General features: G+C 30.4%; 1 protein-coding gene across 8 annotated transcripts in view; it reads left to right on the top strand.

The window, feature by feature from the left end:
- nemy (cytochrome b561 family member no extended memory) overlaps positions 1–26,535 on the top strand; it is a 127,634-nt gene that overhangs the window by 97,160 nt on the left and 3,939 nt on the right. For all 8 annotated transcript variants that reach the window (XM_076395848.1, XM_076395846.1, XM_076395850.1 and 5 more), the window contains 3 exons: positions 4,759–4,982; positions 8,805–9,013; positions 19,744–19,913. In XM_076395848.1, the coding sequence (XP_076251963.1) occupies positions 4,759–4,982; positions 8,805–9,013; positions 19,744–19,913 (603 nt within the window). The remainder of the gene's footprint in view (positions 1–4,758; positions 4,983–8,804; positions 9,014–19,743; positions 19,914–26,535) is intronic.

The raw sequence follows: 26,535 nt of genomic DNA, 5'->3' as shown, positions 1-26,535 counted from the left end.
CTATCTCTAGTTCTATTTGAAGATTCTAATGTGCACTCTATAACGTCTGCCGATTCCAACATTGAAATTATAAGGCTACATTTTCTTTCTCGATAGCTTAAGGTAAAGGATCTGTAAATAGTCACATGCTATGTATTTCAATTCAATTTTGTATATCAAGTATAATGAAAGATTTTCACATTTGGATTTATAATCATCTAGTCAGAGACGAAACAAAAAAAAAATAAATGCAATAATATAAATCTGTAACATAATTAAATAACCAACAAAACAAATCTAAATTAATATAACTGTTTGGGTTCGGTACCGACTTCAAAGGGATTAGTTGGTGGTAGTTAAAATAATATTGTAAATAGATAAGTAGGTTTAGGTAGGTATTAAGGTATATTGTGAGTATATAGTAGATTATATAATAAAATAAATTTATTCTACTATCTGGTAACCTTATGTTTTTTGTTTATATTTACTTAGTTACAACTATTATTATGTATATGCTTTAAAACGTTTTTTGTTTGTGTTATAAATCTAAGTTTGATTATTTTTTATATTTTAGTGAGTTTCTTACTTATTTTTGAAAGTAGGTTCAATTTTTTGTTAAAAATATTTCGTCATGTAGTGAGTATAGTAATAACTAATCTATACTTAACTAACATTCTGCTAATCAATATTTCTATCCTCTATTAAATACTTCTGGGTCTACTAATCACTGACAAATATTTATCTTAATTATACTGGAACAATTAATTAACTAACTTCAGATGCTCTTAAACTTTCTCGTACTATGGTTTTGAAGAAAAACTTGTTATTTCAAGATAAATAAGCTGGTAAGTAACACTGTAACAATTCGTTAAACAAACGAAAGTCTCGTGCTAAGTCCGTCAGAATATATCCATAACATTTCTTGTTTCTTTGTTCTTCATAACGTAGTGAATGTAGTAAATGAATGTATAATTTTTTATTAATTTTATGTTAAACTGTCTTTTTTCTTTTTAATATTAATACTGTAGTCAGAAAAAGGGTAAAATCTGCTACAAAATAAGTTTTGTTTTATGGTGACCTAAACTACAGTGCGCATCTGATGATACCGAGATAATATTTACTATTTCTGATGTACCGGGGCGCGTGTTTAGAAATTTTTAGATGATCAGAATATTAATCTTACTGACGCAAATTTGAATTTGTATAACAGCAAGTCCACGTCTCCATTATATTTTTTAGTAGTGTTTTATTACACAAGATGTTGTATGTGCATATTATATATGAAATTTGGTTTCCATTAAAACATATTCAAATATATTTTAAAAGTGGCAATTCTAACGTTGCCGCTCTTCAGAAGTACTGTATTTAATACAAGATTTTCCAACCACGAGATATTCCCAATAAGTTCCATGAAACATGTTCTGTACTTAATAAATCGCTGCACCCATGTTTTAACCCAAGAAAACATTCAGCAGTCACTTTATATATTCCTAAGTATATGGCTAACATAATTATGAAGAAAACATTACATTCCAACCAATAAAATTCAATTGAGTTTTAAAAGGAAATTATGTTTTACGTAAATCTTGAGCTAAAAGAATATTGAATTTTTTGGAGGCAAAGTAACATCAGTGATGATTACGTACTAAACAACGTAATATTCAACGACAAACCCCATTTTCATTTAGATGGTTATGTAAACAAGCAGAAGTGGATATATTTGGCTACAACTAATTCAAAAACGGAGGTCCTGTTTTTGTTTAATCATAAATGACAACAATTGAAAATGCATTTTATATATTCAATATTTACTGAAATTATGAATATTTTGGTAAATAAGTACTTTACAATTATTTTTATGTTATTCTCACTCTGTTGGTACTTTGAAATATTGAACTTTTCCCTAGATATATGGTCAAAAATGAATTCCAATTGGTATATTGATGAAAAGTAAAAAGAAAATTGATTTAATTGTCATATCAAATTATACTATTTTTTTTATATTGTCCTTGACTTTATATTTATTATATAGAGATTTTTATAAATCGTAAAAATATTCAGATCAAATAATTACTAGGTTGTTGGTTAACATTGATTTCGCACCAAATGGTCACACAATTAAAAAAACTTTACGAAAATTAGTTATTAATTTCCGTAAACTTATTCAAGTATCTATTAAAATATTAATTTATCCGTTGGTATTTCAAGATTTTAATAAAATGTTTACCAAGTATGAGTCAGCTAATATTTTAGCATAATACGATATAGATTAATTCAATGCACACAAAATTTATAAAACTAAAGTCGTAAACAGATCTCAGTGAAATAAGATAAAATAAATTGAATCATATAATCGACAAACATATCAGAAAAAATGGTTTTATTGATATTGAAATGTAATGAGTTCCAAGCACCTGTAAAGGCCTCCAGGAAAAAAAAATTAATATCAATTTTAAAAAATATTAAAAAATACAATATTAATTTTACAATAGTACTTCAAGACTCAAACAAAAATATATACCAAATATGAAAAATAACCGCAATTGGCATAATCAATAAAAAAATAAATGGCAAAATCATGAACAGATTTCATTGAAATAAAATAAAATAAAATGAATCATATAATCGACAATTATACAGAAGCAAAAGGATAAAAGGGATATATATCATCGTCGTTCCATCTGGACAGCTTATAGCTGTAGTAAAATTATTTGAGAGTATCGCCTGTATATGTCCGCTGGTTTGACTTTGATGGTCTTCTGATTACTACTATTTTTATCCAAATTGCCATTTTTCATTTACCCACATATTCTACATAGTCTAATAGTTTTCCAAGTTTTGATAACTACAAATTCAAATAGTCTACGGATAGAATTCAGGTAAAGCAATCCGTCTTTATTAGCAGTGTACACTCTGATCTACAAGCTTTTGTCCAAATTTCAGTAGAGTATGTTACTTCGCAACAATTTGCGTCCACCTTTCACCTTTCTTTGAGAAACTGTAATCTACCTTTTGTGGACTTACAGCTTCAGCTGCTTTTCTTTTACCCGAACTTAAATATACATGTCTAAACAAAATGGAAGCACTGAAGTGTAGAAAATTAAACTGCCAAGTTATAATGGAAAATGTGCGGCGCTTGGGTGAATTTGGACCACTAATACCAGTTGACGGTTAAGTATACCAAGGAATGCTTCGAGTAACTGAGGAAAGATTTGAAATCCTACATCAAACTGTTTTCAGTTCTTGATAATTAATTTTATTCATGTTAATTGCACCAGTTATGTAATGAGAAGTGTTTGAAACAACAAAAACAATTAGTTTACTTTAAAACTATTTTAGTGGAAATTATATGGCTCGGTGAATGGAGGTAAAACGTAATGAAACAGTGGTTGTTTATATGGTGTGACCGTTATTTATTGGAAGTGATATAAAAAAGTGGAAAATACAAATAGGTAAAACGGATGGCAACCGGTGTTACCTGGACGCGAGGCTTAGGCAGTCGATGGTGGCACGTCCGAACCATGATCAGTAATTGAATGATCTAATGTACGCTTCAATAGTCTCCCAGATAAACGTCTCGGGGTTGCCTAAATTCGTTATCGTGTACTAGTTGGCGTTGCTAGAACCCCGGCCGTGTTCAACATCTGGGATTATATTTCTGGGTATTTTGTAGACCGTGCCCATGGTCGCTACACTATGTTATTTTATTTATGCACAAAAGTTGCGACTTATTGAACTGAAAGTACAAAACGATACGGCTAGTTCCATCCTAATTTAATATAAAGCAAACCCCTAGATATCTCACTCATCATATATTTAACTCTAACATGTCTATGTTATACGCCATATCGTTCCTTTGAATATACCATGCCCTATATACCTAAACATACATATATCTTACGCTGTTGTTACTTACCATATATTTTTAATTATTTCACTTCATTTTATCATTTTAAATTAACATAATTTTATTTCTTTATAATTTCTTTATAATAAAAGAAATATTAATGAATATAATGAACCCAACTATGGGCTACTGCTAGCAAGTCTAATCTAGTCGTTATTTAACGGCTCCAAAACAAAATATTACGTGCCATTGTGGATGCTCCATACTAGAATCCATAACAGCTGTAATTCAAAATGTTTGTTAAGTACTTTAAAATAGTGTTAGTGCACCCCAATGTTTTCGCTAATAAGCTAAATGTGCGACGTAATAGTGAAATGCGTAGAATAAAACGTTTAATATTATCTGATCAGATTTTAGGACATCTATAGACTTTAATGTAAGTCTAACTAATTAAAATAATATTTAAGACAGGTAATCACTTAATGAATTGAGTTTCTACATGTCTTGTGTATAATATAATCATAAAAAATGCTTATTGCCCACTGGGCAGATTGTTGAACTACTAAGAGTAATAATGATAATGATAAAAATACAGATCTTAATGTAACTCTTAGGCAATTATTGCTATATATATAATCGAATCGAATCGCTTTCATTGATTTTGTAACACGTTGAGCTACATTTTACAAAATTTGTCAAAAAAGCTTTGTTACGGAAAAACTTAAACTCCAACCCTTCGCATTCTTCAAATTACTCTTTTGATACTTGTTTTGATCTATTACGTACGCACCTGTCTGATTAGTAACTTCTTAAACCTCATAAAGAAAAAAAGTCACCCACTTGTAGATCTTTTCAAAATATAAAAACTAACTGAATTATATTATTGTTAATAATTGGAAATATATCGAGTTATTACTTTTTTTTTGTTTTAGCCATCGACATTACGAGGATGAAAATGAATGGGGATGCGGCAGTTGGTTCGAATATACCGTAGTAGTGGTATTGGCCAGCGTGCTGCTACTCGGATCCTTGGGATTGACCTTCTTCTGGGTGATTCAATATCAAGGCGGATTTGCCTGGCGTGAGCAACCTTCAAAACAGTTCAATCTTCACCCGGTACTTATGGTTGCCGGTTTTATTACCTTCAGTGGATTTTGTAAGTAATTTAATTTATACTTTAATTTTTTTAATTAAATAATAGTTGATACGGACCTTGAATGTTTGGTTTTTACGAAATGGCCAATATGTGTTTTTGCAATACAAGTTATCGTATTTCAATAAATGATGATATTAATACTAATATATATGACTTGAATTTGAAATCTAAAGGATACATAGTAGTTAGTATAGTTTATAATAACCGTTAATTAAAGATAAGGGAGCCTTGTAAGAAAATAATTGAATGAAAATAAGGTTATTGATACCTTTCAATATGATAGAAACACGTTCAGTGACTATAGGTTTCCCTCCAAAACACAGACTTATTTAGATTGGGACCCTTCGCGAGAATTATAAGTCGATTTACTTTCGATTCGTAGTAATTCATATTCAGAAAGAACATATTTATTTAAGAAATCATATCTATTACATAACAAGCTGGGGGAAACTCTTGGAAGGTATAAAGCCATAATATTTTAACTCAAGAAAATTTTATTTATTATAAGACAAACAAATTATGTATTTAGTAGGACAGACAAACTGATAATATTCTTAATACTATATTTTAAGTAAATTAGAGATTTAATTAATGTTGTTAAAAAAACTATAACCCTGTAGACGTAATCACATTGTCAATTTAACTGAGGATTTGTCATTCTGCACGCAAATATTGAAATGACAACTACTGAACAATTGAGATTTATATTGAGTAATATTGTTTAAAATTATATGTGAATAATAGCGATATAAGTGCTGATCATGAAACAGCAGAATTTTAGTTTACATAGTAAGTTTTCAAATGAAAATTTGGATAGCTTTTAAAGCCATCCGTTGGATTTGGATCAACCGTTTTTAATCTTGTTAGTAAAGCTAAACACAATTTGGCAGCTGTCATATTATTACCACTAACATTTGGTCAGCCATATTTATTGATGAATATATGAGAAATAATATATAAACACACATCAACACCAACAACTGTTAAACAACGTAATTCAACTATTATTCCATGTTTTTTCATAGTAATTCCACATTTCCCTACATAAAATTACTGTTCTTTCTGGTTATATCATTGAGTTGTTCAGTATGTACAAATTTTATTCGTGAAACTGTCAAATTTTCTCTTTGGCCATTCACTGATTCAAGTCAATGACAAAGAGCCTCTGGAGGATCAAATATTTCGAAGGCAATGAAATTTAAGACTTATTAAAAGAAAACCCAGCTTAAACTCTCTAAGACATATTTATAATAAGATGTTCATATAACTTAATGGTTGATGAATCAACTATTTCCAGACCTTTACGATACGTTGGGGGAAAAGGAGGAAAAATGGGTATTACACAAATTGACTGAAAACTTACATTTCGAACCATTTTAACATCAAAGTTTTATTGCTTGCCAAACAAGAAATAATAATGATAAAACGTGGGGATAATTGTCCTGGAAAGCCCTCAATATCAACACCTAAGAAGAAAATACATTTTCTTGCGGTCTTGCGGTATTTATGGTAGTATCAAGAAGGTATTAAGAGCTGTTAACATTGAATGACTGCTACTGACAATGTCAATTGACGAGTCATGCTATTGCATGATAATGCTCGGGCATACGTTCCAAGAGTTGTAAAAGACATACTGTTGCAGCACGCATGGGAAGTTATGCCATACCCAGCGTATTCACCAGCCATTACGGCTTCTGATTATTAATTGTTCAGATAGATGCATCATAGCTAGACTAGCACATGGTTTTGAAATGCTAAAGATGTGCGAAAATGGCTGGCAAATCAACATTGTCATTTCAACACGGTATCCCCATGTTTCCAGAAAGTTGGGAAGGATTCCTTTTTACAGTAAAAAATGATCAGAATACATACAAACATCTAATAGGTCACTGAAATTTCATTTAATAATCTCAATATTCCCAATTATATTGAATTTGTCAAGGACAACCACACAAGTTAAATATTTCTTGAAAATAAAAATTGTCCAAAATTTATTTCGCGTCTAAAAACCTCAAAAATTCACGAAATAATCATTATAAAAATAAAGATTATTAGGAAAAATGTTATTGCTCCTAAATCAAATAAGAGTTTTCATAATGTTTAATTTTTAATCAATCATTCTCTTTTATAGAATATCTACATTAATTTGCCATTCTGAGAGGTTATTTGCCGCTAACTGAAAATATTAAAACTAAATTAATACTTTTATCATACAATTTCAACTTCGTCTTTTATAATTTTAAATTTTCTTATAGCACCATAAATCAAACGATGAAAATTTGGATACCGGGTATTGTAATTCTGGAACGAATCATTCACAATATCGACCTCAATGCCAAATTAGACAAAGACGTATTGCACAAAAGCTACATCATTTAGAGAGCGTGGAAACGTATGATTTATTGCGCACTCGAGAATAACCCGAGAATAAACGAACACTATGAAAAATTAATGAAGCCGCAAACACGCCTACTCTGGAGTAGTTTCCATGCGGAAGGAAACTGATATTTCCATGTATTTTAAGTGTTTTCTCAAGATATATAAAACTTTTTCTGATATAGAATTGAAATGTTGCGAAAATGATTAAAAAAATAGTCGAGAAAAAGTATACGAGGGCATTTTGATAAATCAGTGTTTCTTTAAAATTTGCCTCTCAGTAAGTTTAAATGCATCACTGCAGATTCAGTTCAAGTACTGCCCTCATTTGTGGAATTAACACAGGTTAATCAAATTTGCCTGTTAACTGTTAATTCAGTAAAAATCGAAAAATCGAGTTTCTTTTGGTATCCAGTGTTACATAAATGTCGTGTGTTATTAACGATGCCTCAAAAAGAAATATGTCGGTCGACTACGTTATGTTTCAAAAATTTACAGGCTTTTGAACGATTTACCGGCCATGGCGATGTTCAAAAGGAGCGATACAATTCTGACGCTAGCGTTCACTTAAACAACGATAGTTAGTAACACTGTACAATTTTGGAGAAGATTTGAAATTTCTATTTACAAAATGTAAACGAATAATATCAATATAATCATTTAATAACATTAACTTTTATACGAAAGAATGTTTTAGATCTGAGAATATATAAAAATCGGAAGGCCGAAAGAATCATAAATCTAAATCTGGCGAATAAACTGAATATTGTAACAGTTCATCACTGATTTTTGCGATGTCTTTTTGGCGTGACCGAAAATATTTTTCTTATATAAAACTGAGTATATTTTTTATGAATTTTCGTATAAAATTGGTTTAAGAAATTGCAATAATACTCAAACGTTATTGTTTCATCAATCCTGAGACTTAAAAAAATCCTATTGCATTCCAAGAAATTGGTGTTAAAACCTCTCTTGACCGATTTCTGATCGAACTCCCTTTACAATCCAAGACCCGGGTTCACACTCTTTAATAATTTTTTTTGATTCAGAGCCATGGTGGTAGACCCTCTACACTAATCCATAGTGACCGACGCAAACATTATTTTTTAAACTAACACTTAAATGTGTAATGAAAAATTAAATGCTAAATGGCGTCAAATTACTAATTCTACTATTGACAGATATGTGGTATTTCGTAAAATTATTCAAAAACGTGGTATAGTTTTTTCTAAATTAAAACGCATTTGTATTTGACAAAATGTATGTTTATTTATTGTTATGACATTAATAGTATTAATTGTAAAACATCACATTTATACATCACACCATTATTATTCCATCAAGTTCAATTCGAAACAATAGGGGATAGTATTATATAACAGTGATTTTAACATAGATTATACACTGTATTATAATGTGCTTTATTATTAATCAATTTTGTTTCAGCGATTCTCCTATATAGAATATGCAGATGTTGCAGGAGGATATACGTGAAGCTGTTACACACCGTATTCCACGCTCTGGCGATACCCTGTGTCGCTATTGGTTTCCTAGCCGTGCTCGATTCTCATAATTTAGCACAGCCTCCAATTCCCAATTTCTACTCGCTGCACAGCTGGATCGGATTAGTTACTATGGGACTTTTTGCTATACAGGTAACTGACATATATTTAAGATTCAGAATTGACAGTGCTCCAATATTAATGTACTGACTAGCCGTTATTATTAATTGCATTCATCATTAGATCTGCTATGAGAGACATGTTCCGCTAAATGACTAGGCTGTACTGTTCTCTGTTACCCAACAAAACGTTGCAAAAGATGTGATCAATTTTATAAACAACAATACAATAAATAAATTTTGCCGTAACCTAATTTAATTATCTTTTTTTTTAATACTAGCCAACACTTTTGAATTTTCTAGTTTGATGGATTTCATCGTGTGGTTTTAATGCTTCCATATTAAATTGTTAGTGAAGTCACTAAGAAACTAAGAAAATGTTCCTCTAAATGACTAGAATAACCACGTACACACCATACTCTATCAACATATCTCCATTCAGATCTAAATTTACTAAAGAAATTTAATATACTTAATATACCATTATTTACCAAATAATCTTAAAAATTTACTCTCAACATTATTGCATTACCCAAACATTACTCTCAAACTCAATATATTGTCAGAAAGATGGGAAAAAGAAAATTATGAAAAATATTCTAATTGACCCTAACTTGTCCATTATTTCTCAATAAAAACTTATATAAGAGAGAAATTATATAAATTAAGTGTAGTTGTTGTAGTATATTTGGCTAACTTGTGTATTGATCTATTTCCATTTCTTTTTAATTTCGCACTCAGTGTGGTACCAAGATAATTTTCCTAAAAATTATTATCCGAATAAAATTTGTTTTTAGTTACATCTTACATTAGTTATGTTTAGTACAATCTTAATTAGAAACTAATTTATTACTACAGTTCTGTTATATTTGCATCAATTCACGAGTAAGACGAATGCGGGATAAATACATAAGAATGTATTTCCCTAATTAAAACTGCTCTCTTTGATGTACTTCAATTCTCTAATTTTCTGCCTATTGTCCAGTTGTTTCCACGCTACTCTGTTTCAGTGACCTTCTTTCATGCTTTACGGCAAAATCTTGGATCAATTTGATCTTGACGTTATATTGTAGTTCTTCGTACTTAGTTACGTAGAACATTGATAATTCATCGAATAAATTGGTTTTCTCAACGTTCGATTTGTAATCGATTTGATGTCTTAGTGCAACCCAATATTTGCATCGCATCCCAAATATTTATTATTGACTAATGAAATTAATACCATTGATCTTAGGTCAAGTTGGGAATTGATCAGCTTTTTGTCTAACATGATATTTCCAATTTAGCCTATAAATCGATGCTTAAGAAATTGGATCGCCCTCAAGTGATTTAAATAGGTATCTGCCTTTTCGCCACGACACAAAATTGACATGAATCGATTTCGAGCTATAACGCGATATTTTCTAATCTCTAATTCATTTGTGAATCTTATTGTCTTCCACTTTTATTTTTTCTATTGCTACAAATAAAGATACGTCATTGCTCTAAGTATAACGACACAAGTCTTCATTTAAATGAATCACTTACATATTTGATTAATTAATATTTAAAATGTGTTTACTGTATTAAGTAGTTTTTACCTACCTTTTGGTTCTTGTACCGTAGTTCTAAATTCATGCTTGTACTGAAAAGTGACAGCTTTTTAGTTGTGTATCATAATCGTAATGTTTCAATAAAAGTATGCATTTTATACTAAGAATCATGTAACCTAAGAACCGCTAAATATAGGTTGATCTTTGATACATACATTCGTAAAGATGATATTAATATTTTGAAGCTTAAATCTAAATGTATAAATAATCAGAGAGTAAAAAGCACTGTTCTTCACGTCAAAGTTTCTTAAATAAAAATATACATCTTCCGCAAGTAAATGTTAGAAACAGTTTCCCATGCATTAAATGCGACATATGCCCTACACATTATAGGAATAGTTATTTATGAAACTTAAGAAAATAATACATATGCGGCATCTTTGATCAAAAAAGTTATGGGAAAATATACTGTAGAAACTAATTTTATTACCAAACATGAAAACGTTTTAAAACCATCTTTAGTGGCATACTTGAAGTGCATTGTCTTGTAAGAATATGAAATACATAAAAACTGTTATTGCCAGTATCACACATAAATAATTTTTGTTGGTATGTCATGTCTAGAACAGTACCCCAAACGTACTTCATTACTTGTTTATGACACTGACTATAAGTTTACTTCCCTACATATTACAAAACAAAGTCCCACGCCACATCTGTCTGTCTGTCGCGATAAACTCAAAAACTACTGAATGGATTTTCATTCGATTTTAACATATTATCACATATAAGACAAAGTTTGAGTGTATATTTTGTTAAGGTTTTGTGTAAATCGGTTGAACTATGATAAAAACTCTTTAAAATGTTGGAAAAAACACGCTGGCTAATCTCTTAGATAGAGATATAATGTTTGATGGGATATGTTTATACAGAAATATACCTAGAAATACTCCTAGAAAAATTACCACGTATAATGTGCTATTTGCAAATCTACTTAAACGGATACAGAATTAAATATTATCAACTTAAATACGTTAGTTACCTTAATGTCATGAACATTGTAATACTACCTTACACCATATAATTTATAAGGCCTATAAACTAGTTTTAAAACATTTTTTTTAAGTTCCAGCTTTATTATGAAAAATTAGTACAACGTATTTTATTCAAAGCATTGTCCATCGATAGCCGCTACATGTTCCCATCATTCAGGCAATTTTAGGATTCCATCTCGAATGAACGATGTATTTGGGGCTATCCTCTGGAGAATACAACATGCAACGGATGGGGTAGCATTTGCCATTTTATTGCCATATTTCTAAGAATGTTTTCACCGCTTTTACAACATATGGTCGATGCTGAAGAATAACATTGTCGATGCTGAATGGTCACACACCGCGTCAATTTTAGTCGATAGCGATCACCCTTGATTATTTAATCGAGTAATGCCTTTAAATCCTCATCTTCAATTTTTTTGGCTATTCAGAACGCTGTTTGTCTTCGGTGTCAAATTCACTACTTTTAAAACTTCGAAACCTGTATTCACTTATTAAATGGAGCATGGTTATCATAAACTTCACACAGCATGCCATGCGATTTATTCGGTACAAATTCAGACATTCTTAAAGCACTGACATGTTTTTGTTTACACTTCGACGTAATGACACATACTGATTTCAACATCAAGTTGATTACAAATGTACTCGATGCGATTTAATACACAGTAGCACCATCTCTCTAAATCTCATGCTTGATAAATGAATAACCTGGCAATTATCGCAAAATAAAAACTAACGCTAATATAGTCTGCTATCAGCCAAGACGAGTAGCTAGATAGAGTTTTGCTGATTTATTCTATCGTATTTCGACTATATCTTTCAATAGTGAACAGAATCATTAGTCTTCTAATGCTTTTGTGAATAAGTTGTCTTCACTAACCTCACATGATTTGGGATTAAGATACCTTGATAAAGGGTTTTAATGTTTTCCGCCCATTTCAATTCAGTAATTTTTCGCTTTAGAAATAATAGCGTGTCGATGTCGAAATGGAATGTAATAAACTATATGTGAGATATTGACGACTTATTTTAAAATTTCATTTGAAAGGCACATCTATACATTGTATTATTATCTTAAATGGTGTAATTTTTAATGACTCTGTCAGATATAGGTGAATTTGTGCGTTCGCCTGGGTTCTGTTAATTAATCATCAATATAAGACACTTTTAGAATCTGTTATACTGTTTTAAAACAATCGGAAAGGTAAAAACGTGTTATAAAAATGTCTTAACATGTTATAAAATAATATAGCTGCACTTCGGCGCAAACATGTTGTTTGCTTTTAAATCTTTACTATTGGTATCTTTTGATAACATAGACAATGTTCATTAAATCTTTCTATTTTTTCCTGATTCTTTTGCTGCGATTATTTTTCTTTACGGCGTCTTTCGTTTTTACTAAATTGTCTGACTTTTAATTAGCCGTAATATGTAAACAGTTATTGAAATATATAAATCCATTATATAGAGTAATATATAAATTTTAGATTTAGATTCTATAATAACACAAATATATACGATTGTAGACCTGACCAAGCAAAAGCTGTTTATAGGCTAAATTAGGAGGGCTGAATCCAAATCAACAGCCCGTTTTTAGAAATTGCTTTCAGTTTTATTTTTGACCATTAACAATCATTTACTGAATTAAAAAGTATAAATCAAAAATGAAGAGAAGTAGAACTGACTGAACTGTATTTTATACTGCTTGAGACCTATTTCACACATTGGGGTCAAACAGTAATCGCTCATCACTCTATTTCGCTCTATGTTGGTGTAACCGCTCCCCTTGCTCATCGCTCGTGTCGCCCAAATGTTGAATATATTTTGAAGGATATTTCAATCTGGTGGTAATTTTGCATTAAACTGCCGATTACATGCTTGTAACTCGGTGATTTGTGTTTACTGAAAAACAACACTTTGAAAGGATGCCCATACTGCCGCTTCTTCAAGCATTAAACATTTTGTAAACATTGCGTTAGCCATTGGCTTTCGAATATCAAGTCCAACAAAGATTCTTTAATAAGTTTTCTCCATAATGAAATCGCTTTCAGTGCTCCCCGGTGATGAAAATGAAATGCTTAAAGCATTTGACAAATTGGCAAGAGATCACTGTCCCTACGTGGAACGTCTTAGTCTGATGATACGTCAATTATCAATATATGTGAAATACGACGTTTTTAATTATACGGACGACATTAATCGAGCAAAACTAACAATCATCTATATTATTTTTCTGTTTTCTCCATAACGTTGCTAGAGAAAATGAAAAGTATACATTGTCACCTGTTAACCGTTTGTATAACTTTTTTCTGCAAGCGTTACAAAACAATTTCAGTACCCATAGTTTCTCAGTGTTTACTGCAGCAAAACTAAAGAAATGCGCATCTTTGAGTGAATTCACCCATTTATAAATTTGAGTCAATGTTTCCACGTTTATCGACAATATAACATCCATAAACGTAACAGAAACACTTTGAATCGCCTTTACAACGTTGGCTTTACATTTTAAAAGGTTCCGAAGCACAGTCACAGCACAAAAATAAGTTTCAAATTATGTTTAATGCATTATTGTTAGATGACAGACATTATAAGAGCACAGTGCGCTACCATGCGCGAACTTGAAATCTAGAGCCAATCTTGACGCACAGATTGAAGATCTGAGTTCAGAGCATCAAATAACTTCAAAAAGCGTTCTTATCTTCTCAGATTATTCTCAGGTTATATATCAAGTATGCAAGACTTTTTAATGGGTTTAGTAGCAAGCTGTAATATATTGTAAATATAGTTTTAAAAGATTCCTGTTATTCCATAATTTTTGTCTTGATAAAGCAGCAGCAGGCATCGTTCTTTCCTCATAATAATCTGAAATATGTGTTGTGTTTTTATATAAATGTTAACAATGTTATAATAGAGCAACTTCTTGTTATAAATACAGTTTGAAAAACGCTGATTACTACTTTATATACCTATTTAATAACTGTAACTTCCGATAAGAATTAAACTCATTATAAAGGCATCACCTGGTAATCAAACGACTATAATATTTCTATTTATTCAATAGTATCGAAACAACTTTTTCAATTTTTATATGAGACAGTAGTTAACCAGGTTTTACCATTTCACGATTCAACTTGGCTGCGTGTAAATCTGCGAGATGACGAGAACGAGAGTCGTGAACGAACGCCCATTTCCCATCTGCGAAAAATCGTGACCGATATGAAACTTTCTAATATCGTGGATAATCTACGTCTACTTTTTTATCGAACTGGAGAGAAATCCTGAAACTGGGTTAAGAAGAATGTAGTTTACAAGCACGTGCCGTCCAATTTCATACAAATAACGGAAATTCCTTATTAACACTGACAGATACACAATTCTCGTTAGGAATGTGATAATAATATGGTTTAGGTCAGGTGTAAGATTAAATGCCTCAATGATCTCAATAGGTGCGATGATTCAAACGTATTTAATGGTAATTGTTTTATAGTGGTTTGACCTTCTCATTGTTGAGGTTTATACTACTATATATCATTCACAATTTCGTAGAATTATCTCTTTATAGAATAATTATCGTAAAAACTGTGTTAAACGTTTCGTTATCATTTGCTATTAATCTATTAATTGAACACAACAATTAAAAAGTAATACATAAGGAATTAACACTGAATCCATTAAAATATGGATGTGTAATAAAATATGATGTGATTTAACAAGTGATATTATTATAAAAGACTGACAGTACTGTCTGTATAGTCATTATAACAAGTTGTTATGTCATTTTTGTAAAATAAAAGTTTTGTTTTAAGTCCTACATATTTTATAACTCGTATATTTAATGCATCAGAATAGAAGGGAAAGGTGCTGTTCTTTTTTTTTCGCGAAAGAAAACATGTTAATTACCATAATTAGTTAAAATGTATTTTTTTAAAGTATTGATCATTTCGTTCTATACATTTGGCCCTCTCAGGCATTTTATGGATTCCAGGATTGGATATAAATTTCTAGAGAATAGTTTATCCTTTGGGCTAAACTATTAATACTAATAATTAATATTTTTTTACTTTTTCGAAATCAACGGACTGCTCTGCAGTCGCTTATCTCATCAATGTGAAAAGATGGTAATTGGATGGAGTATATTCGAATTTTCGAAGTATATTCATTTTTCATCACCTATTACTATTCGGTATAGAAATAACTTCCTTTAATAGCTTTGAAGCAGAATTTCACTGACAATTTTTCGATTTTTTAATTGCCTGTCATTCAACTTATGTGGCACCCATCTTCCCATCGCTTGTAATCGTTCGCAAGTTGGGATTCGAAGCACACGCAACTTTTCTGCTAATTGTTTTTCAATTGTTGAAACTACATTTTATACGTTCTTATGTTTGGAGCATGCTTATTGTCTTTAACATAAGAAGCAGCAGTCTATTCATGAGTATTACAACTAGACAAATTGTTGGTAGATCTACTAAAAAATTCTGAATTATTAAGATGACTATGAGAAAGGTCGAAGAGATCTAATGCAAGCATAGGATAAATATAAGAACATAAGACTAACTATGATGGCGTTCATTTTGCAAGAGGATTAACAAATCTACACAAAAAATCTTTAATTTTAAAAGGCAAATTGGACAATGCAATCCTCAAGCAACGACACCACACGAGGGATGGAAGTCGGATCGTGTCGCTACTCACCGCATTTGGTAATAAAAAAGAACCCCATAGGGCGTAAAATGGGGTAAAAATTAAATAATAGTTATAAAATGCCACAAAAATATTGATTTATAATAATAATAATGATATAGGATAGAGGTTCTAAAAAACATTTATTTTTAAATTACAAGTGTGATTACTAAGAAGAAAATTGGCTATATTAAGTCAAACTATTGGCTATATTAAGTCAGAAACGTCGCAAAACCTTGACGTCACTTAACGTTTTCTAACCACCATTTCCGCATTCTATCATTTGTATACATCCGAGCATTTTGGCGCTACTCAATTTTTTATTATTTAAATTTCAATTACTCATATTTCATAATTATAATATCAGTTTTATAATATCTACAGTATTGAAAACAGACATAAGAATTGAAAATATATTGATCAAGTCAAATAACATAAATTTTATATACAAAATTCTATCAATATAGCACAGCAAAGGAATTAATAAGTGCAGGTTAATACTGTTTAAAGAGAAGACCGAACAGAATACCGAGTAAAAATATGATCACCAGTTGGTTACTATGAGAATAGTATTATAGAGATCAAGTGTATCATAATTGTTAAGATATATCAAAGTTGTATCTATAAGAAACCTACCAAAAAGTTTCATGATATTCATTTAGATTTAGATTCAAACATTAGATGAGTTTCATTGATTTAAGATGCAGTTGCTGATAATAAATAATAGATGCTATAACACAAAAAGTTTAATTATATACATTTAATTATGGATGTTTTGTGGATGGTCTGTGGTCAAAAAGTGTATCAGGTATTATACCAATATATCTTATATTATTTATATTATATATATTATTTGGGTAAATAAAATGCACAATTTGTGATTTTGAAGTTTAATTTAATAACAACATGATTAAATTAAGAATATTTAAGACATAAGGATTTAATAAAAGGACATTACAATACTGCACAGAGTACTTTTACAAAATCTGTGTTTAGACATGCTCGTAAAAATTTTAACTGAAACTTGAACGCAAATTATATTGCTCAACCAAGCATCTATGTATTTGATAAACTAGAAACCAGATGAGACATGATGGGACTTGAATATCACTTTAGAAGGCTTTTATTTAATCAGAATTTTTTTCTGTTTTTTTAGGACATATGATCAGTAGTGTTAAAAGGATGTTTTCTTCTCTCTGGTATGCATTCAAATCTTGTACAAATTATATATTGATTTTATGTGCAGTTGTAAAACTAAATTTATTACAAACACACTATTAACATTACAAACACACATTTATTACATTATAATTCTCCATATTATTCTATATATAGTAATTCAAATAAGAATGGTTTTTTAAGGACTTATATACAAATCAAATAAAACCTAGAATTTTATCGACAGTGCTATTTACCTCTATATTACATTTACAAGACACGTTAAATAACGTTTCTTCAAAATGATCTTCACTGTAATAAATTACCGACATTGCAATAAAGCAATATTTGCTGATTCTCGCCTTGCAAGATTTAACCACATTTCTTTAACAAAAATAAGTTATATATTTGTTTGGTGTTTTTATCGATCTACACATTGAGAAACCTGATACTGTCGTAAGTATGACACAAAATTATTAAAATGATGTATCAATAATACTTATAACTATACAAACAATGTAATGTGACCAAAACAACTACGTGATACACATATCTAGAGCGTTTTGATGCGAATTTAAAATTACATTTTTTCATAAATCAGGTTTTCTTTCAAATCCCTTTTTTTGCAAAAAGAATATTTATTCCGGATAAAGTAAATGCTTAGAATTTCAGTGAAGTAATTTTTCAAAATTAGTCATCATTAACCATAGTTCTCAGAAATAACATGAACCACACCATGCTTATTGAATTGTTGAACTTTTCACGATTATTTCCCTCAAAATGTGAATTAAATAAGTCAAGGAAGTATAAGGCTATCATCTGTCAAAACTATTTGTATTATAAAACCATGGCCATTATTTGAATTATTATATTGGTAATCATTACACAATAGAATCAGTTTACTTGGAAAAACTTGAAATGTATTTGTGGAATAAAATATTAATGAAAAACAAACTTTACAATTCATTCGTGCTTTCCAGCAGTCTATAGTGAAGTTTTTGTTCTATTTCTTCTATTTTATTTTAGTTTTTATTTTATGGTATAAAAACGATTATACAGAGAATGAACAAAATAATAACACCTAACATATACAATATTTATTAAGAGGAAATACCATTTTTTTTTAAAACAGCTGCAGAATAGATTCGTAGAGTATCTGAATAGTTTCCAGTAGAATATTCTCCCATTCTGTGTGATGGTCCATTCTGATTGTGCTAGTGAGGAAATATGTTTAATGATATTCTGATGTCCCTCAAACCGAGACCGAACCTTTTTGGCTGTGCGTATGAGCGCATTGTCATCTTGGAGTGTGGCAGTATTTGGCAGTAATATTGCTAGTTATAGTAAGAACTTCATAATTGGAATGTCGAGATATTCATTCGCAATTATCCGGCCAGTGATATGAATGAGGGGCCATCTGAATACCACGAAATTACCGCTCAAATCGTAAAGGAACCTCCCACAGGCTTGGCTGTTGGGAGCATGCAGTCCGGAATGTAGGTTCCTTTTGGTGTTCCCCACGCATAAACCCGGCCATTCGTAGGAAACAATTTTTACCAAAGGTTTTATTGCACCACTTCTTCCGCAGCTTTATGTTGGTTTCTGTTAAAAAAGGTTTCGCAATCGTAACCCTACCATGAATATTAGCTTTGTAGAACTCCTGCTATACAGTTGTTGTCAAAACGGTATTACTCAAGTGTTGAGTTCTGCTGTAATTTTTGCCCAAGTAGTTTTGTGGCCCACAATAATATATTTATGATTAATAATATATTTACAGTCACATTTTTATGGGTAGTTTGTCCACAATCCTTTTTAATATTGGTCGGTCTCAATCAATTAACTTTAGGTTTCGCCCACTATTCCACTATCACCGATGATATTTTACCATGTTTTGTGTATGTTGTCACTAACATTGATAGTCAAACAGTTAAATATGGATAGAAACGTTGAAGAGTTCAGCTGTTTTCATCACAGACGTTCCCATTAACCAAGCACCAATTATTTGCCCTCTTTCGAATTTGAATTATTATTTTAATTATATTACACATTTCACCGATCTCTTGTTTGGATCGTCGTAGAGCAAAACGTATAATACACTTCAGTGTATTATACGTTTTACTACATTTCAATGTAACCTAAAAAACTTGGCATGTAAACTGAGGCGCACTATTTTCAATGAAGAAGTGAAAGTGTGCCAACATGAAACAAGATGATATTGCAAGATGTTCATATTATCTTGTCTATCCCCTTATTTGCGACTGTTAAATTTGAACAATTTATTTAATAATATTATTATTATTAATAATCTCTTAACCACATATTTTATATTCCAGTTCGTCTTCGGTTTCTTCAGTTTCCTAATTCTGCTGTGCTGCGAGGGAGCAACCGCCAGTTTCAGATCTGCCTTGGTGCCGATCCACGCATCCTTCGGTCTGACCACCTTCATGTTGGCCATCGCAGCCGCTGTGTCTGGTCTCACGGAAAAAGCATTGTTTTCTTTGCAGTACGTATTAAAGAACCCTTCCCATGTTTTAACGATCACAACGCATAAGCTATGTATACAAGACATAACGATAATTGTCGAGAAATTCAAAAGTTTAATGACCGAAAAGACGACGGGATAAAAACCCGAATGGATGCGGAACATAACGCAATCATTAACGGACTTGTTTTCGGTTTTAATGGGGCCGTTTCAGGACAACCGTGTATAATATCTGACGTTATTTAATTATGTCTTGTATTGATTTGCCGAAAATGTTCGAGGTAATCGGTTTTTGTACAACGATGCATGAATAACTCATAGCATTCTGAACAATAGTCTACTCATAGGGATGCCTGGCATGCGCACTAAAATTTGATTTTGACACGTTGCGAGTTCTTGTAAATTATATAAAAATTAATTTAAAATATCCCTTCAAGTACAAATTTACTACAAGTACAAGTTATTATACAAAATATGATCTTTTATCACGAACTTTTTATAATAATATTTAATATTAAAATCATTTTTAGTATATAACAATAAAGAAAGTAAAACAGTATGTACTGTCAAAAATATATATATCAAATATATATATATATATATATACTTAGTTACTTAAAAGTTATATAAATATAAGATTTATACATTAATTTTAAAGGATTTATAACTACTGCGCATTAATCGCATTGGGTACATTTGAGTTCAACTTCATGTTGAAGCGTGTCTAGTAGGCTTCACTTTTCTCTGAATTTGTTTGAATCTGTACCAGGTAAATCGCATTTGCGGAAAGTTTTACTTTTTATTTCAATTTAAAGAAAAAGGCGGCTGAATGGCATCGAATGCTGTACGAAGCTTATGGAGACCATGTTCCATCAATGTCAACATGTGATCACTGGTTTCAACGTTGCGTATTTATTAATGTTACATATTAATTGGAATATGGAAACTAAAGAATATAAATAACAGCTTTATATCCGATGTAAACCAGCCATTGATGGCAACGTGGCAAAATGAAACGGAAACTACCGAAGCTTACCGATTGCCGGCTGAGTGTCCCTCAGAGTAGCCACTACTGCATTCCAAACGCATCTTGCAAATTTTGAGTTAGTTGCTGTTCTAGGTACATGGACATGCATGTTTGCAGATTTTTAAGACTAAGTTTTATATTACCTTTTATTAGTTTTCATATCAGTTCGTTCACATAACTCGTTATTTTTAACAGACCGTTATAACTCTTTTTTTAACAGAAAATTAAAATAATAATATTCCACCATAAATACTGATTTGCTGAAACCAATTTATCGGTTGCAAAAGTTAAATCAACGTCTGAGACGGTATCGTCACGTTTCCTCAAACCGATCAAGATCATAAACATGTATCTTAAATTTAAATAAGATGTTAAAAATCCATAAAAGGAATTTCCGACATCGATACTTTATTAGATGATTATGATTAGGTAATCATCAACCTTTTATTAGGTGCTTGCGTGTATTTTGATCAGCGACACCTCTTAATGAAAATACGATGTGTCAATATAAACAACTGTTAAACAACTCGACCTAATTGTTAAATTCGAGGTTTTTTTAAAATTTTTACACAAAATAATATTTTTCTATTGAGTATTATTAATTATTCAATGTATACAGAAGATACTAATGGAGCATTCATTATTTGTGTTGTTTGAATTGAAGAAATCTGCTGCCGTAACCCATCAAGAACTTTCAAAAACTTATTATAACGGAATAGCACGTCATATCCTAATTGTCGACTTTGGATTCAACATTTTTTAAGTGACGATTTTGATGTCACTGGCAAAAAACGGCCCGGAAGACCAAAAAACTGCAAAACTTATAATATAACTAAACTATAACTAAAGGCAAAAACCTCAAAGAGCTCACGCTCTCAAAGAACTTCCAGATCGCTTAGGAGTTGATGAATCAACTATTTCCAGACAATTACATATAATGGGAAAGATCTAGGGAGGGAGGGGGGTTGGTTGGTGGGCGTTAGGTTGCCTGCCACACGAATTGACTAAAGTTTCAAGATCACCGTTTCACTGTTTATTGAAAAGTGGATCAGCAACGAACCCAAGAGCAAAAATTATGAATTCGTTCAGGGGAGCCATCCACATAAAGAGGTATATTCATTGCCATAAAATCTTGCATGGGATGGGCAAAACCAAATGATTGTTAATAATTAATATTTCAGATATCTACCGACGTCAATTGAACAAATTTAATAATTTGTCATTCTTATGCATGGCAGATTCTATGCATGCAAGAATTGTAAAAGATATGCTGTTGCAGCTTAAATGGAAAGATTTCACGCCCCAGTATACTCACCCTTCTCATTACTGTTTGTTTAGATCAATAATAATTTAGTACACTGTTTTGAAATGCCGAAGAAGTACGAAAATAGATCCTGTACTGGATCGCTGTCATACCAATATCGTTCTTTCGACAGGGCATTATTAAATTGCTAGAAATATAAGAAAGAGTTGTAGAAATTGATGGAAAATAATTTTATAAATTTTTCTCAATAAATGCATTTTTAAAATGAAAAAAAGATCAAAATAGACGCAAGCGCCTAATAATACAACCTAATAATATCACTAAAAATTTAATTATCCAAACTGTCAGGTTGACTGTTATTGAAAATATTTCATATTTTGAAATGTTAAATATACATTCTTAGGAGGCTATTCAGCTAATTTTAATATATAATTAATACACTATTAGAAAAAATAATAAAAATAAAGTCCAACTGTGTTAAGACGAATATGTTTTATTTGTTATTTATATAATTTAGAATAAAAGAACTGATATTTATAGATAGTCTATTTACTAATTTGACAGAAACAAGATATTTGACATATAATATAAATTCTCAACATTATGTCAACAATAGCTAATATAGTGCTAGCCTTGGCTTTGATACTTTGATTAATACCACTCCTAGTCCATATAACATGAAACCTCATATTTTTATTAATAAATGGATAGATGCCTATAATAAATCACAATAGACTAGATGACTTTAAAAAAGAATCACAAAAATATTTATTTATAACTATAATATATTATAGAGAAATTATTATATTTATTTTAAAATTTAAAGTAGGACAACTAAGATTTTGCAAGAAATAAAAACACAAGATTTCAAAATTCGCCATGTTAAGTCAAACTCCTATCAGAAGCGCTACGAAATATTGTCACTTACCTTTTTCTAACCATTATTTCCGTATCTCAATATTTAAACCTTTTAGTGTGCTTCGATTTTATTGAAGAAATTGAAATTAATTGTTGAAGATTTTATCTGAAATAACATATAAATGAAAAACTTTAACAGGAATTGAACAAGGCAAATAACCATAATTTGCCCACAATTGATTTATCGAGAATAACGGTGTGGCCGTAAATGAAATAATAATATTAACCAGAATACTAGAAAGTTTGCCATATGAATCCTAGATTAACTGCCCTATATTTCCTGAGACAAATCAAAATTGTATCGATGGCAAACCTACTTAAAAAGATGTTACGATAATAATTTGAACGTACAGGTGTAAATATATTTGACAGTGTTACCAAAATATTCATTTTATATAATTAATAGTAACTACGACACAAAAGAGATATATATTTGATGATGAAAATTTGATTTTCTTAAACGTCTACCAGCTCTGTTTGTATCAAATTACAAATATTACATTTTGTGTCAATAAAATGCAAAAATTTTAATTTTGAACTTCATTTTAAAAATAGTCTTACAGTATTATGAGCATGCAACTACAATACTGCATCAAGCACTTTGGAAAATCTGTGTTCAGACACGTTTTAACATATCACGTTCTCCTATGAATTATTCAACTAGATCTCTGAAGAGTTTATTTTACTTTAAATAACTTCAGTGCTAACATTTGTTCAAACTTAGTAAAATTACATTCACACTTCACCCTTGTTGAAGGCTTGAATATAATTAAGGCATTTTTTGTATTTTGAGAATATGTAGTCAGTAGTGAACAGCAGTGAATGTTCAGTTCGTCTATCTAGTTGGCATTCGAATCTAAACCAATCACATTATATTAAATATATTTTCTATATCAATTGGTAACTGAAAAATGAACAAAATTATTAGGGACTCAATAAACTAAACAATTGAGGCCTTACCTCAAATACGATATTACGTTAATTACAGTTTAGATGTAATTGAAACAACTTAAAAAAGTAATTACTTACGTTAGAATGATCTTATAGCTGCGAATAAATTACCGATGTTCAAACTATACTGGCTGGATTCCATCTTGTAAGATTTTTCTGCCTTGGAACGAAAACACACAACTTTTAGCGATGTTTTAGCGATTACATTAAGAGTCCTGACACCATTAATACACGATAAAATGTCTAATTATAACACAATATTATTAAAATAATGTACGAATAAGACGTATATCCATACAAATCCACCTGTGCGTCCAAAACAACTACGCCACGCGTAGATTTAGAGAGTTTTAGAGCGCATTTAGAATTTCACTATTTCAAATGTCAATTTTCCTTTCAATTCGATTTTTTGCATAAATAACTTATTCCGGATAAAATAAATACGTAGAATTGCCACAAAGTAGTTTTTCAAAAATAGTCATCTAGCCTATTAAAAGAAGTAGATACTATATTAATATAATGTATATATAAAAAACAATCGACAATGATCTTTATCCATATTAGAAACATTTAATTCATAAACGTTACGTTTTCATAAACATACACGATTCTATTCAATCAACAAAATAAACTAGAGAAACAACAAACTGATAAAGGTCCTGCCTTGTCTTGTGCATCGCATTCAAGAAACGCCACAATTACTGCGAAAACGTTTCCAAGCACACCAGGGAACACGGACGTTTTGTTGTCTAGAGAATGAACTTGTCAGGAGAACTGGCACAATAGTTTTGTATTGAATAATAATCAAAGGGTTCAAAATGTCAATAGATTCAATGTAGAACATTAAAATCTCGGATAATATGTATTCTTCAATTCACATTAATACTATATAGATAAAATTACACTTTAAAATTATTGTTCATTTATTATTTTTGTAACTTGTAGTTACTTATTTGATCATGTAATATAACATATGTTATTTTTAACAATGATGAAAATTTTCATTTCTACAACAACATTTAATATGAAAAGATATGTTGAATATCCCTTTGAAATTCTAGTGATTTTTCTCAACCACCAAAACAATCTATATAAACATAAATATGTCCTCATGTCTCCTTGTAATTCTCTTGATTTCCTTGGTGACAGTCGGTATCTGAAGGTCTCAGTGTAAGTAATGAGTCCTGTAGTATCTGGGCACAATAATTCTCAGAACTTTGTCCCATATGTCTATATAGGTTTCAGTACTTGCTTATATAATAGCGATTTATTATGTACTGATAATTGTGATTCTCTTCCAATTAATCAATAAATGTTTTTTATTTTAACTATATTTTAACCCTTATCTATTTTACATCTTCCTTCCAACGTTTTGAATCACGATTTATTCCAAGATTTTTAGCGTTGTTATATGGATTGATATTATTTATAATTATTATTGGTGCTTGTGTGGTCTAGTTATACGTGAACTTCACATGCACAGATTTACTCGTTAATTTTTATTAATAAGTTTGTATCCAATTATTTATATTACCACTTGCCTGTCGCGGGGCTCCTTCGTTATTGTCTCCGTCAGCAATAATCGCAATGTCATCAGCAAATGTATCTACCGTGATATTTTTCAGTTGTCACATGTCTAGAGTAGGTAAATAATTGACTCCCTCTTGTTTGACTCTAAACATTCTAGCAGTAACGTAAGATTTCAATTATTCAGTGTGTTGTTTGGGTATTTATTTTTACATTTTCTATAGCTTATCGAAGGCTTGTGCTCTATCTAAGAATATAATTAAACATACCTTTTTATCTTCATAGTCTTTTTCAACTACATCTGTTATTCTATGCACCTGATCAATTGTCAAGTATTTGTTAACAAACCCAAACTGACGTGTAGGTATTAGGTTTTTCTCTCTATAATTGTTGGTAAAACATTTAAAAATGCAATATAGCATCATTCACGAATAAATTAAAATAGATTCCTGGCACCATTAAATAATATTTAGATACCAAGACAAAACAACAATAACAGAATAAAAAAAGTATATAAAACAATTCCCCATCAGGTGACAATTCACATTGTGAAATAATTAAAATTTGTATTTAAAAATAAACTTATATAAATCTCTACATATTACTTCACATGCATCAAGAAACTTAAATCCAAATAAAGGTATATCGTTCTCAAACACAAATTAAAATTATTATTAATGATTATATGAGCCAACTCACGAAGCCTGGTAAAGAATTACCTCTTAAAAAACAGATATTATTGATGTGAGAACTTATAACAAAAAGTAATTTGAAAAAATAGGTCCAAGAATCTAGAAACATCTAGCAAGCTCAAATAGCACACATTAAATTTTCTGACAGCAATAAGTATAAGTAACACCAGTTATATTGAATACTTTATATTAATGTAGTATCTAAGAAAGTCATTAATTTTATCATAAATCCTTATTATTGAACACTTAATATGATCTATAACA

The sequence above is a fragment of the Rhynchophorus ferrugineus genome, unplaced genomic scaffold (assembly GCF_030347505.1).
Source record: "Rhynchophorus ferrugineus isolate W39M unplaced genomic scaffold, kcgeb_rfMv2 rfM2, whole genome shotgun sequence".
Lineage (NCBI taxonomy): Eukaryota > Metazoa > Arthropoda > Insecta > Coleoptera > Curculionidae > Rhynchophorus > Rhynchophorus ferrugineus.
This window is presented reverse-complemented; position numbering and strand designations above follow the sequence as displayed.